At 50.7% G+C, this 15244-nt stretch overlaps 1 protein-coding gene across 1 annotated transcript in view; it reads left to right on the top strand.

Moving 5' to 3' along the window:
* Positions 1–6896: 6896 nt before the first annotated feature.
* Adcy1 (adenylate cyclase 1) overlaps positions 6897–15244 on the top strand; it is a 144493-nt gene continuing 136145 nt past the window's right edge. The window contains exon 1 of the mRNA XM_026399504.2: positions 6897–7535. Within this exon, the coding sequence (XP_026255289.1) occupies positions 6897–7535 (639 nt within the window). The remainder of the gene's footprint in view (positions 7536–15244) is intronic.

The following is a 15244-nucleotide window of genomic DNA, read 5'->3' on the forward strand; positions in this document are numbered from 1 at the left end:
TCACCCCAGCACTGTGCTTCCTCTATCCCCAGCTCCTTTGTGAACTTTGCTGTGAAATTTTGCTCCATGTTGCCTTGGTGGACCCATGTGCCACATGCCATGTCCACCAACAGACATGAACTTGCCTTTCTTTCAGAAAAGAAGTGGAGATTTGGGGCTCTTCAGTAAACCTTGGTGAATATGATTTCTTTTGAATTTTATATAAATAAATTGCAATTGAAAAAAACCCAGAAGTAGGATATATTTGCTTTGGGCTATTTTGGGGTGTGTGATGCACATCTAGGAAGATGACTGACTCTTCCTTAGGAAAACCTGAGTGTATGTGGGTGGGCTGGAATGACCTGTTGTCTCCATCCTAGAACGTGGCAGGATGGGACAGACAGGCTGCAGGTCTCTACATGCAGATAGTGTAGGGATGTTACATAAGGGAAGGTAACTTAGGGAGAGAGGACTGGGAGAAAGAGGACACCAAGGATGCATGAGTCCCCCCACATCTCTGCAGGTGCTTTTCTTGGAGCAGTCACACTTCTGATCACACATTGAGGATTACTGGGTTAGCACCTGCCTCTCCCACTCAGCCAGGAGTCTGAAAGGGCAGGGCTGTGCTTGCTTTGCTCAATGCCAAATCGTGTGTGTGTGTGTGTGTGTGTGTGTGTGTGTGTGTGTGTGGCATTGGAATTGAACCCAAGGGTGCTCTACCACTGAACTACAACCCTGGTTACTTAATATTTTTTTTTTTTATTTTGAGATGGCATCTCACTAAGTTGCCCAGGATGACCTTGAACTTGCAATCCTCCTGCCTCAGCCTCCTGAATAGCTGGGGTTACAGGTGTGTGCCACTATGCCCAGTTCACTACCAAACCTTATGTGCCACGAACAATACACAGATCTCTGCCCAAATGCTCAACTGCTAGTTTTCCCTGACAACTGGGACAAACAGTGACTGTTTATCTGATGCTTGGCAGTCCTTGGGCTGGCCTGGGACCCTGGCACAGTGTTGAGGAGGTGGAGTCTCCCAAGACCCACAAGTGTTGCCCTCAGTCCTGCAGAGGCCAATGGCAGGGCTGCCTCAGAAGCCTCGATCACCATCTTTGGCTTCATCTTCTTTTTGTGCCACAAGGGACATCACAAGACTAGTGATGCTCAAAGTGGCTGAATCAGTGAGCCCAGATCCTGCATCCCGTGTGCTCCTTGTTGTCTGCAGATTGTCTCCCATCCCCTTTCTGCAGCTGCAGCTCCTGCCTTTAGCACCAGGACCTCTTCTCCTGGGTTCCAGCTATCTGTGTGCTGCCTTGGTTCCAGAGAGGAGCACAGGGACAACCAGCACCTCCCACCAAGTCACGTGAACAGGTGGCAGTGAAGCCCTCATCACAGGATTCCTCCAGGCTCTAGGGCTGCGGGACAGATGCAATTGTGGCCACACCTAGGCCTTTAGTCTTAGAAATGCCACCTCATAGTTTTGGGTGAAGGTAGTGTGTATGGTTTTCCCATCACTTTTTGGTAGGAGGAATCCTAAACAGATGCTCATGATGGGTTCTGATTGCTGGCCTTAAGTGACTAAGAACCCTTTCCTATGCTCTAAGCAAAAAAGATGTCCCAAGAAGGGCTGGGACACACACTTGTGTCACATATCAGATGAAGCTGGTGTTTGAAAGCCACCTTTATAAAGGGGAAAAATGGGAAAAGTCCCGCATTTGAGGGTTGTAGTCCATTTTATGTTGCTATAACAGAATACCTGAGAATGGATAATTTATAAAGAGAAGATGTTTGTTTTGTTCTCAGTTCTAGAAGCTGGAAGTCTAGGAGCACAGTACCAGAATCTGCTCAGCTTCTGTGAGTGTCTCATGCTAATCATGCATGGTAGAAATTAGAAGGGTGAGCGAGCACAAGGGGAAGAGGAGAGGGATCAAACTCCCATGGTAGCTAACCTGGTGCTGTAAAACAGTATTAATCCATTCTTGAGGCTCCACCTCCATGACCCTGACACTTCACACTAGGCCCACTACTGAAAGCTGCTGCACTGGGGAATTAATGCCCAGCATGAGTTTGGGTTGGGACCTATATTCAAACCATAACTGGACTCAACTTGGTCTGGGTAGAGCCCCAGCATCTGTCAGTCAGCTTTGAATGTTTGCCATTTCTGAGACTATAGTGAGGATAATTTGATTACGTAGAAATTATTTGAACAAAACTAACTTTACTGAGTATCCTATGGGCACTGAATCAACAACCTCTTTCCTGACCAAGCTCATTTCTGCAAGAGGCTCAGAGTCAACAGAAGTAGAGACTGATCTCTCCCAGCAGCTTCACAAGGGAGATTTTGTTCCTAAATATGAAGTGGCAGTGGAGTTGCACCCACTCCTCCAAATCTCTGACCAAGTCAGTAGAAATTAGTGAGCTCTTCACCAATAGAATTTGGGTAAATTGGCTTTCCCAGCTATTATGGTCACTAATCAGATGCCTAATTTTTTTGAAAGAATCTGAATGACCGTTGCCCATTTCTATGTATAGAAAACACTGAATTGTTACAAGGAAAACTGTCTTTATTCTACATATACCAAGTGCAGGCTTGTTGTGCATGTGGACCTTTCTTTCCATGACACCTAGGGAGCTAGGCACGCACTCCCAGATCCACAGTGAAGGAGTCCAAGCACAGGTTAAGTATCTTGTTTAAAGTTATGCAGTTGGGATGGGTAGCACCAAGATACTAGCCCAGCCATATGACTCAGGGTCCACACTCTTTTAGCCATGACACCACATGGCTATTTTGTGGAGTCTGTGTGCTGAATCTGGGTCAGATGGGCTGAGGCTCCAGGTTGAACCCACTCAGCACCACCCCCATGATGCTGCAATTCATTTAGTTTCTTCAAAGGCCAGGGCCCTCTGCAGTGGTGAGGCTTTCAATACAAAGATAGACAGGAGAGATTAATTACTAAATGGTGAAAAGCAAAGGGATGCCCAGTGGCATTATTGCTCAAAAAGCCCTCAAAGAGGGCAGCAGCTCCCTGTACTAACAGGAAACAAGATTTTGAATCCCAGCCACCTTCATGTGAACAAGGGTGCCCAAATTGTCCCCACCCCCTTTTTGAGGGGGATACTGGGGATTGAACTCAGAGGCACTCAACCACTGAGCCACATCCCCAGCCTTATTTTGTATTTTATTTAGAGACAGGGTCTCACTGAATTGCTTAGCTCCTTGCTTTTGCTGAGGTTGGCTTTGGACTCCTGATCCATCCTGCCTCAGCCTCCTGAGCCACTGGAATTATAGGCAGGCGCCACCACACCCGGCATGTGTTTGTTTTTATTAGGAGGAAAGTGTATGCTGTAGTGACGCAGAGGTAACAGATGCTGGCCCTCACAGGCATGTGCACACCAAGTGGCTGACGGTGCTGACTTCTGATGAGGGAGGCAGGTGCTCCCCAGAAGAACAGAATTTCTCACCATGATTCTCAAATCCCCTTGGCTATTGTTCAATATGTACTCACTGCAGCATGGAACACCATCCAGGACAGACCACATGCAAGTGTAATAATTGTCAACATCCCTTAACAAAGCACCACAGACCGGGCAGCTTCACCCACAGAGCTGCCTCCCAGTTCTGGAGACGGTCAGTGTCCAGATTTCCCATTTTTATAAGGACATCAATCATACTGGAGGGGGGCCTCCTACAATGTAGCACAGCCTCCTCTTAACTAATTATATCAGCAATGACCCTATTTTCAGGTAAGGCCACATTCTGAGGTGCTGGAGGTTAACTTTACCATATGAATTTTGGAGGAGATGCTACTTGACCTGTTATACCCACCAAGAGTACAGGGTGTAATATTTCACTGTACTGAACATGAACTTTCCTGTTGTCCCTGATTGCAAAGTGTCCATTTGAAAGTTTTCACCTTCCAACCTGGTAAATGGGGAGAGAGTATTAAAAACATCTGCATACAAGTCCACACCAACAAAAACAACTTGAGTTCTTGTCCCTCCTGAGATTTAACAAAAGGGGTTGGAGTGAGGAGTTCTATTCTTTGGCCAGACTTTGGCATGTCCCTTTTGTGACTTGTGGCCATCTCCCAAACATCTCCCCAAAGTCCTTGGGCCCATATAACAGAATGTGGGCAGTGGATTTCTGACTCTTCGTTAACAAAATGGGGGTGATAAAAGTTTCTTTCCAAGACACCAAAGAGGTCAATGGTACAATAGGTATGAGAATGATGGAGAAGCAACTTGGTACCCTGTTGCCCTGGACACTTTTAAATAAAGACTGGCATGTGTGGCAGTGAGCAAAGGGTGTTGTACTCATGGGCAATCTTTTTCTCATTCAAACTTGAATATAAATCCTTTCAGGCTTTCTGGATGGCAGCTGATGCCAACCCTACCAAAGAAACTTTTTTTTCTTTTTACCAAATAAATTTTTTGAATAAGGGAAGGGGTAAGAACCAACAGGTGCAAGAGGGTATTACTAATCTATGAAATTTGTACCCAGATAACTTTATCACACTTCTCTCATTTTCATGTAATTTGATCATCTTTGGGCATTATTCAGCTTTGCTTTTACAAAATCATTAAAATATAAAACCACACCATTTAACAAGAGAATATGTACTTTGATATTTGAACAATTTTGTAAATTTTGCTATTTGGGACCAGGTGATGAAAATGGTGCTTTGTCAAGTGGGCCAGGTCATTTCCCCAGTGTCAGTTGCTACCCTCCACAGGCTGTACCCCAAAGAGGGGAGGACAAATGACTACAAAATGAGGTTACAGAGTGGTAGTTGTGAAACTTCATGGAAGGGTAGCGACTGTGGGTGCTTCACAGGGCCAGGAAGGCTTTCCAGAGAAAGTCACCTGCTGAGGAGTCATTCCAGAAAGCAGAACTAGCTGGTCACCAAGTGTTTCCTGAAGGCCTCGGGTATGAGCTATTGGGTAGATGGGTTGGGAACATGTTCCTACTTTAGGCAAAGACCATAAGGCATCATTCTCCTCAACTCTCTGATTGAAGCAAGTGAAAAGAAAGTTGATAGGTGACCACGTTGAATCTTTTACAAAAATGGCAATTCATGGAGCTCAAGCTAATACTAGTGCCAAAGAAAATGGAAACACCACCAATTCTAATCCTTGGGCCCATATAACAGAATGTGGGCAGTGGATTTCAAGCTATCAGAATTCCTGGGATCTTCTAAAATAGACCAATACCTGGAAAGAATCAATTAAATCAGAGTTTCTGTATGGTGCCTCCTGAAGTGTGCTTAACCTCTTCTGGTTACCAGTATTTCTTTCTTTCTTTCTTCTTCTTCTTCTTTTTTTTTAATCACATTTGTCATGCAGTCAGATATATACGCACACAGTAATAATAATGTCTGTTTCATTCTACTATCCTTCCTATCTCCCCAACCCCTCTCTACCTAATCTAGGGTAATGCCATTCTTTTTTTTTCACATCTTCATACATGAATTTTTGTATAACCATGAGGGTCTCCTTCCACCATCCATGCAATTCCCTTTCTCCCTCCCTTTCCCTCCCACCCCTCTTCCTTATGTAGAGTTAATCTTCTTTCCATGCTCTTCCTCTCTTCCCCATTTTGAGTCATCCCCTTATATCAGAGAAGACATTCGGCATTTGTTTTTTGGGGATTGGCTAACTTCACTTAGCATAATCTGCTCTAATGCCATCCATTTCCCTGCAAATGCCATGATCTTATTATTTTTAGTGCTGAGTAATATTCCATTGTGTATATATGCCACATTTTTTTTATCCATTATTTCATGGGACACCTAGTTCTTGGTTTATCCCCATGATCATAGAGGGGGCAATTACCTGGGATTTTCGCTAAAGGAGGGCAAAATTAACGACCCCAGGGCCCCATCCTGAAGTATCAGCACAAAGTTCTCTCACCTCCAGTAAATGTAACCCCATGGGCTAGTGGGACTCTCCCTACCATTTACCCTTCTGAAGATAGAAAGTATCTCTCCCTCATTTGGGCATCCACCTGTCCTTAGGGCAAACAGCACCGCTGTCTCATCTGTCATCTCTCCCCTAATCCCTACACCTACACCTCACATCGTGTTCCCTGGACAGAGCAGTGCCAGGACCCTATTCTGGCTTAGTACAGCAATAGAAATGATCCCTCAGGCGGAACCCCAGGGGTTCTGCCTCTGGAACTTCACCCAGCCCCTCCCCACACCTCCCTGCCTGCAGCTCCCACCTGCTCCCGCACACCCAGAGGAGTCTTGGAAGGATCCTCCGTATAAGATCCCCGCGTGCGAGCTGAGAGGCCCGGGTTCGAATGCCATAGGCCACTGCCACTCTCCTCTCCGCTCTGGGGTGGGGTGGGGGAGCGGTTCTTTTTCGTTACACCCGGCCCTGACTCTGGGTCCACAGCCCGAGCCTCGGCTGTTTTCGAGTGATCTGTTTTTATTTGGGGAGGGAAAACACATTTGGCAGGACTACCTCTCCCTCCATGAGGAATTTCAGCGTTTTTAGCGTTCCAAAAGATTCCCAGGGGGTGGGTTCTACTGTGCACGGGTGGGGAAACTGAGGCTCAGAGGGATAAGGGAGGTGCCAAGGTCACGCGGCCCCTTTGACGGGCGGGGACGTGGGGCGCTGAGTTGGGACGCGGGCCGTGCGCATCCAGGACCGCTGCTCCCGGGGCTCGACTGTCGCAGCGCGGTCGCCGCGGAGGACCGCGGCCGGGGCGCGGGCGGGCGCCAGTGCGCAGGCGCGGCGGGCGGGAGGGGACGCGCTCGGGGCGCGCGCGCTGGGCAGCCGGCGCCCCAACTCCCGCCCCGCGCCCCGGCGCCTAGCCGCCCGCCGCCCGCCCGCCCAGGCGCCGCCGCCCGCGCCCCGGCGCCCCGGGCCGGCGAGGGGCGCGCCCGTAGCCGCTGCCGCTGCATGGCGCTGAGATGGCGGGGGCGCCGCGCGGCCGAGGCGGCGGCGGAGGCGGCGCGGGCGAGCCCGGGGGCGCCGAGCGGGCGGCCGGGCCGGGCGGCCGGCGCGGGCTCCCGGCGTGCGGCGAGGAGTTCGCGTGCCCCGAGCTGGAGGCGCTGTTCCGCGGCTACACTCTGCGGCTGGAGCAGGCAGCCACGCTGAAGGCGCTGGCTGTGCTTAGCCTGCTGGCGGGCGCGCTGGCATTGGTCGAGCTGCTAGGTGCGCCGGGGCCCGCGCCCGGCCTGACCAAGGGGTCGCACCCGGTGCACTGCGTCCTCTTCCTGGCGCTGCTCGTGGTCACCAATGTCCGGTCCCTGCAGGTGCCCCAGCTACAGCAGGTCGGTCAGCTGGCGCTGCTCTTCAGTCTCACCTTCGCGCTGCTGTGCTGCCCCTTCGCGCTGGGCGGCCCCGCCAGGGGCTCTGCCGGGGCGGCTGCGGGGTCAGCCGCCGCGGAACAGGGGGTTTGGCAGCTCCTTTTGGTCACCTTCGTTTCCTATGCCTTGCTGCCCGTGCGCAGCCTGCTGGCCATCGGCTTTGGGCTCGTGGTGGCTGCCTCGCACTTACTGGTCACAGCCACCTTGGTCCCCGCCAAGCGCCCGCGTCTCTGGAGGACGGTAAGTGCTGCCACGCGCCCCCTCCCTCGTTTTCCTTTTGGTCTGAGACACACCTGCCTAGCGGGACTGGGAGTGCCCAGAGTTGGGCGCGCTTTTTCCTACCCGGCGGGTGGGGAAACTGAGGTGCTAAATGGGGGGTGGTTGTTCAAGGTCACTCAACAAGCTGGGGACGCAGTAGGGACTAGCATTCAGCCCGGGCTTTTTCCCCGAGATACCGTCCACAAAGCGGCTCTGGGCGTGCGATGTGGAGACGTGAGACAGGTGTGGAGAAGGGGAGGATTGGCCAAGGTCGGGCGGATGGTGAGCTACCTGGAGGGGCAAGAGTAGGATTCACTACTGTTTCACTAGACCCATCCTTACAGAGGGTGAAAGTGGGAAGGGGCGCGGGCTCCAGGCCGGGCTCCTCCTCTGGAGTGCAGCCCGAGGCTCCTCCCTCGCTTGCCTGGAGCGCGTTAAGGGCTCACCTCTCAGCCCTGAGGACCCGGGGTAGAAAGGTGGGGGGAGGGGACTTTGTCGTCCCGTGTGGACCCGCCGTGGTCCAAAAGGAGCAGGGTTTGCCAAGGTCACACACCTCCAGTTCCTCCGCCCCACTCCACGATCGCCCTGACCCTGGCTCCGCAGCGCTGGAACTTTGTCACTGTCTTCCCAGCTTGGCGGGAGTGGTGGTTGCAAGGACAAGGACGCAGGACGTCTGACTCCTGCGGGCTCCTCTGGACTCTGAAAGCGTCTGTTTCTATCAGGCCACCCCACCCTGATGGGAGATGGACCTAGCGACTTTGCTCCCAGGGATTTTGGGAGCTTTCCCTGGTGCCCACACCACTCGGTGCAGAGGGATGGTTTTGTTTTTGTCTCTGACTGCAGTTTAGCAGGAGGGTGGTGTGAGCCAGATGGGTTGGGGATCCCCTCTAAGGAAAGAACGTGGCTGTGTGTGTGTGTGTGGGGGGGGCAGATGGAGAGAGAGAGAGAGAGAGAGAGAGAGAGAGAGAGAGAGAGACACTGAGACCAAAGGGGAAGCTTGACAGAGGGAAATTCCAAATTGGGCAAGAATAACGTGGTGGGGGTAGGTGTGTGAGATAGTGTTAGACAGTATTGCCTGGGGGACCAACAGGATCATCCCCCAAGGACCCAGAGGATCTGAAGACCAACACCCAACCCAAGACCCTGATAGGAGGGGCAACATTTGGACTGGGGGGGCATGGGATGCACAACTAGGCATAGGGCAGGCACATCTGGCTTGCAATTTAAGGTCAGAGAGAGACTGGCATGTGCTCAGACCCATGGCAAAGAGCACAGGAGGAAAAAGGGAGAATGTGTAGAGCAGAACTGGCAAGGAGGGGGTTGGGAGTGGGAGAAGGAGAAGTAGGGGTGAGGACCAGAGTTAGAGAAGAGGGGAGGAGAAAGGCAGAAAAGAGAGGAACAAAACCATAGGGTTGTGTGTGGGGGTAGGGTTCTCCAGCATCCCCTCTACTGCCTCCTCTGGGCAGCGCCTGAGCTTTCTATAACCATTCTCAGAAGGATCCTCTCATGACTCCCTGGCCCCTCTTCTACCTGTATTTAGCCTCATGCTGGTCCTCACAGCCATACTGTATCCACAAGATAACCTCCCCATTCTGAGGGGGAGGGAGGACAGATGCCAGGAAAGCTACAAGGTGGGAAGGGGACCAGGGATCCCATCAGGCTATGTTTCCCTTGTGCACATCTGGGAGTCAACAGGTGCCATAAAAGGCTGTATAATTGTTTTCTTTTAAAAGAATTTTCCCTTGCAGCCTCTAGGCATTCCTTTCAGAGAAAGGGTTATAAAAGAGAAAGGGAGTCTACAGTAGTGTCTTTGCCCCTTCCCGTGGTGTAAGAGGAGCCCCTGTTACTCTGGGGGGAGGGCAAGAGAAAGCCTATCCTGGGGCAAGGATTCTTAGCAGATACAGGCTACTAGCTCCCCTGGCAATGTAAACCCCTCCCTCACCAAGTCTCGGTTTCCCCACCTATATAAAGGGATAGCAGTCTCTCTGCAGTGCAGTGTAGCCAAGGAGAAAAATCCATAGTGGAAAAGCACATATTGGAAATCTTCTGCCACTTCTAATCACTTTGGCCTCGAGAATGTTCGTATACACACTACAGGTTGGTAGGATATTGACGAATAGGTGGAGATCAATGCAGAGAAACCTATAGTGAGGAGGGGCTATGTGATCCCTCAGGGATTTTTGTCTTCTTCAAAGTTCTTCTGTAAAGCCTGTCCTTAATGAGCTCTGCAACTTTGTGCTTGAGATGAGGGAGAAAGGTGGCACTTGCATTAGGGAGCAATGGCATTTCTGCTCCTCCTCTCTGCTTTTCTGCTGCCTCCCATTGGGCCTGTCACCCTGCAGTGCACTCACCTGCTGAGGGTGCTTCCTTCTCAGCTGTGAACTCTAGGGAGGCAGTAGCCATGCAGGCAAGGGGTGGATCCCCCAAAGAGCCTGAAAGGTGGACAGAATGAGTGAGGGAATCTTGGAGGGGTGTTGTCCCTGCTGCATATGTAGCAGGGCTTTGCTGTTGCTGAGCCCCATGAAAGCACCAGGAACTAGCTGTCTCCAGAGTCAGGTCAATGTTCTTAGCAGAGAGGTGCTTTCCTTGGATCTCAGACCCAAGTGCTTTCTTGTCAAGGATAGCCCTGAAGAGGCCTGGAGAAAGTCTGCACTTTACACAAGGGCTTGGGTTCATTCAAGTCCTTGCTCTGTGCAATGGAACATGTCTCTTTTTAGTTACTGACTGTCTGCAAGGAGGCTCTTGGAGCTCCTACAGCATTCCTGTGCCACTTCTGGTGGACTAGGCTCTGAGTATGTGGCCCCTATGCTCTGGGGCATCTAGTTCCTCTTACATAGAACCCAGGCCAGCCCTAGGACACTGGGAGGTGGACAGAAGTGGAAGCCAGGTACATGGCTATTCACATGTAGCTAGTACTAGCCCCTCCCCCAAAGGGTGTGCTTGATACTGATGCCCTGGAGAGCACAGAGGTCTTTAGGGAAATGGCCTTATTCCCCCTGAGACCCAGCAGAGAGGAAGTGCCCTTAACTGTGCCCTGAGTTCTTCCCTCTTTCGGTCCCTTGCTTTCAGGTCACTCATGTACCTAAACAAAATACATTTTTGTTTTGTTTAATTGGGCTACAGTTGGAATTGATAGCATCCTGTTTAAAAGCGTTTATGGGAAAAGGCTGGCCAGGTGGACTGGAAAGTGTTGGGGTTGGCTGGAGATGAATGCAGCACCCTGTGAGCTGTGGGACATTGTGGGTGGGCAAGAAGTGGGAGTGGGATGGGCCCTCTGATGATGCCCCTCACTCTAGGTACTAATAAAGTCTCTGAGGGAGGAGGTGACAGGCTCTTTGATGTGAACATGTTCAGGGTTACTAAGGGAGTGGTGGGAGTTGGGAAATAAAAGCAGGAGTGTGTTGGAAAAGGTCCTTGCCCTGGAATACTAGTGAAGGGCAAAGGGAACCTTGGGAGAATGGTGCCCTGTACTGGGCTCACTGGCCCAAGGTCCCCATCCAAAGTGGTCCTTCTCCTGCCCTGCCCACTCCTGTGCGAGAGCAGAGGAGGCAGACCCCGCCTCTCCCAGCTCTGAGTTTCCTCCCTGTGCTACCTTGCTCTGCACCTCCCCCAACTGCTTGCTTTTTGTCTGCTGTGAGTCAGGATTACTGCTATTATTTTTTTATTTTTGAAGTGGCAGAGGTCTATTGCCTTGTACACAATATGTGTCAATATGGTTACCTTTCATTACAAAGGGAATATGTTTTGGTTTCTGCTGAGTTCCTAACCACAGGCAGAATAAAAGAAACCACATTATCACAGATGTCTGCATGACCCCATCCCTGCCTGGCATCAGAGCTATCAGCATTCCCTTTTTGGGGCTTACCATGGTTTTGGACGTTGTCCCTTTTCTGTCTCTGAGGGATAGAGGGCCAGGGCTGAGCTCCCTGGCTTGATAGGTTCCTGCAGGGGTGGAGCCGGGTGGCTCAGATGTTGATAGACAGGTGGGCTTGTGAATGGGTGGATCTCCCTGCACTTCAGGGGTGCTGGTGTAGCTGTGTGACCTGGGGCACAGGATGACCCCCCTGCTTCAGTTTCCTCCACTGTCATTCTGCAGGTTTGTAGGACAGATGCATCTTCCAGATACTGTATGTGGATTGTGTGGCGGGCATTCTTCCTCTTGCCTGCGCCATCGGGGCTCAGTGGCGGGGGAGCAGCCATGCCACTTACTCTCAGCAGCTGTTCCTAGCTGGTGACCTGCTAGTTTGATTTAGTGAACCTGAACTGTCAAGCGTCAGAGTGAAGCTGGTCTAGATCACATGCTAGGAGAGACCCCATGATGCAGATAGCAGTCCTCTGTCTGTTCTTTATCAACTGTAATGGCAGGAGTAGGACAGCACAGTTAGAGTGGGCCATATGGCTCTAATGGAGGTGGTGTCCCCATGGAGAGAGCCTGTGTGTGTCCATCCTCAGGCTGGCCCTTTTCCAGCCAGCCAGGTAGCATGGGAGGCTGCAGTGGCAGGCCCCCAGTGTAGACAGGAAGAGCAGTGTAGCTTTTCTTAGGGGAGAACCTGTTCTCACAGCCACAGGCTTCTCTTTATCTTAGGGACTGAATGAGGTAAGGGGCAGAGTATTCTGCTCTGCAGGCTGCTGCTTTACGCTGGCTGAGGATGTGAATCATGTCTGTTCCACTCCTTCCTGCTCTCACACACATGCACACATGTCTACCCATCCACCCTACCACACCCATTTTCACACAGACACTTCCATATATACACAAGTCACAATCATTCTTACACTTACATACACACTCATGCATGTGCACATATGCTCACACATAGGCACACTCACATACTTTACACTTTTACAACCCCACTGGCATCCACACAAACTCCCACACATGCACTCTCAAACTTAGTCTTACACTTACACATACTCACATGTGTACTCATAGACCCTAAGCACACACACACCAATGCATATTCACACATTCATAACACTTGATGCACATACCCACACAAGCACCTGTGTGCATTTACACTCATTTTCACACTTGTACACATTTACATGTACATGCATAAATACACACACTCATGCACTTATGATCTCACAACACTTATGCACACACAAGCACACTCATAAACTAACACACATTTGCACTCATACATTCATACATCCACATAAACATACCTACCTGCACACTTACACTCATTCCTTTTCATATACCACACTTTTATTGATATGCACCTCTTTTTGTGTGTGTATGTGGTGCTGGGAATTGAACACAGGACCTCATGCATGCAAGGCAAGTGCTCTGCCACTGAGGTGCATCCCCAGCCCTTTTTATTTTGAGATAGAATCCTGCTAAGTTGTCCAGCCTGGCCTAGAACTTGGAATCCTCCTGCTTCAGCCTCCCAAGTAGCTGGGATTACAGGTGTACACTACCATACCTGGCTAATGTGCACCTCTTTTGCAGGGAGATGCTCCACCTTTATCTCTAAAAGAGATGCAGCCCCCCAAAGGGTGCTATATGCCTCTAGTCTCAGTGGTGCCTGGGCAGAGAACCCAGCTGAGGCCTACCTCCTCTACCTCCAATTCCATGACCTTGGGCAACCCAGGGTCTATAGAGCAAGGATACAAAGCTTAGTCCTTGCCTGGATCAAGGAGATTGGGTATGTCCAGGTGAGACTTGAGGGCCATGGGGACAATAACTAGGGGTAGGACCCCAGAGCCCTAGGTGGGGAAGGGAGTGGGACCTCCTACTACTTGACCTAGGCCAAGGTGAGCCTGCCTTCTCTGTCTCCCCCAGCCCATCCATGGCAGTCTTCCCTTCAGTTGTGTGAGGTCCTTTTGTTTCTCCTGTCCTCCTCCTTCCCTGGGCTTCTTCCCCTGTCCTTTTTAACTCATCATCTTCCTGTACTTTCTTCTCAGATGGGCACCAGCAGCCTATGTGTTCTTAACCCCAAAGGCCCCACCTTGTCCTTCCCATATGCTGTCTCAGGAAGAGAATGGGGGCCAGCTAGGGGCCAAGCTCTGGCTTTGTCCTGAAGGCAGCACAGAGCCTGATGATCTTCTCCCTGGGTTGGAGGGAAGCAGGGTCTGCTTTGATCTCTAGCTGGGTATTTGCCCCACCTTTTATCAAGGCTGAGAAGAAAGCTCAGAGTTGAGGGAGAGTTGTACTGCCTGATTCCCAAGCCTTGACGTGATTTTGCAGAGCCTGGATGCAGTGCTTGCGGTGGTGCCCTATGTGGTACCTGTGTGCATGTGTGCTCATTCATGTGCCTGCTTATTTACACACTGAAATGCACATGGGTGCATGTTCATGTGTGTCTCTGCACAGCCATGCCCATGTGTTCACATATTTGTATGTGTTTTGTGTGCATGCATTCATGCATGTATAATTGTGTGTGCACATGTGTGCAAAATACTTGGTAATATTTAGGGGACCCCCAGGGATAGATGGATAGAAAGCCACCCGTGGTGTAATAGGGTCCCTAGATGTACCAGGAGTTCTATCCCATCCTCTGAGCCCTTCAGAGGAGAAATTCGTCCCTGGTAGCACATTTTGAATCTGAACACAACTTTTGTTTTCACTCTAAAATACAGACCAACCCTTTTCTCAGAGTACAGTGTTCCCCTCTCCAGTAGATTCTCCAGCCTTCAGAAGTGGCCCAGTCTGAGACAGTGCTCATGCACATGCATATGCATGGTGCTTGGCTGGCCCAACTCCCTGGTGCTTGGCCACTTCAGTGCCCTTTTCTTAGCAGTGTGGTTCATCTGATTGATGTCATTTCACATGCTGTGTGTGGTGCATACCCACTGCTTTGACCCCTGGAGCTTTGATGTTTCTGATAGATGGGATATTGTTGCTCACCTAGTGGTCTGTGGGGCTCAAGGGACTACATGGCCAAGGATGGAGATGTGGGATATACACGTGGGGCAAGGAGGATGGCCAGGTCATGGTAGTGCCCTGACTGAGTTAGCATGCCTGGCCACTTTTTGCTGTCGGATCCTGGCTGTGGTCCGTAGGCTAGCTCTATTCAACAGTCCTGATGGCCTTCTTGACCTCTTGACTCTGCTCTTTCCTTGAAGCAGGCCCTGGTCTATCTTGGTAAATCTGTATAATGCTGCATTCTTTGGAAGGTACCTCCCTGTCCCAAAGTACCTGTTTGTACAAAGTTGGGTCTAGAGCTCTTAGCCTGTGTTTGGCATTCAGCCTTTCCAAGAGAAGCATCACTGTGGGACATCTATCTGTCTGCCTGCCTATACCATCAGGAGGGCTGCTTCTCAGCCTGTGGGGTGCCTGTGGGTTTTCTTAGCTCTAACATCCAATCCTTGGAAACAGTGTTATCATAGCAAGTGTACATCTGAGTCTTCTTGGGAGGGCAGTGGAAAGTTCGAGACTCAGCAGTTGCAGGTATGCATTGGGAGTTGGGCAGCCACTCCAAAACATCCTGCTCCTTAAGGGAACTTGCAGCAGTGAGCATTCTGAGTGGTCACTATAGGTGTGCACTGTGCACCTGCCAGCTTGGGGAGCCTGTGCTGGAACCAGCCTGGTGATGCTATTCTTGGAGATGGTTAGTGTATTTCTCTTGGTGCTTTTGCCTGCATCTGTCTTAGAAGAGAAATAACCTCCTGTTAAGAAAACTTGTTGCCTTCCTAAATCAAAGTGAAGGATCTGAACAACTGGCTCCTTGAACCTGTTTTCCATG

The sequence above is a fragment of the Urocitellus parryii genome, chromosome 3 (genome assembly GCF_045843805.1).
Source record: "Urocitellus parryii isolate mUroPar1 chromosome 3, mUroPar1.hap1, whole genome shotgun sequence".
NCBI lineage: Eukaryota > Metazoa > Chordata > Mammalia > Rodentia > Sciuridae > Urocitellus > Urocitellus parryii.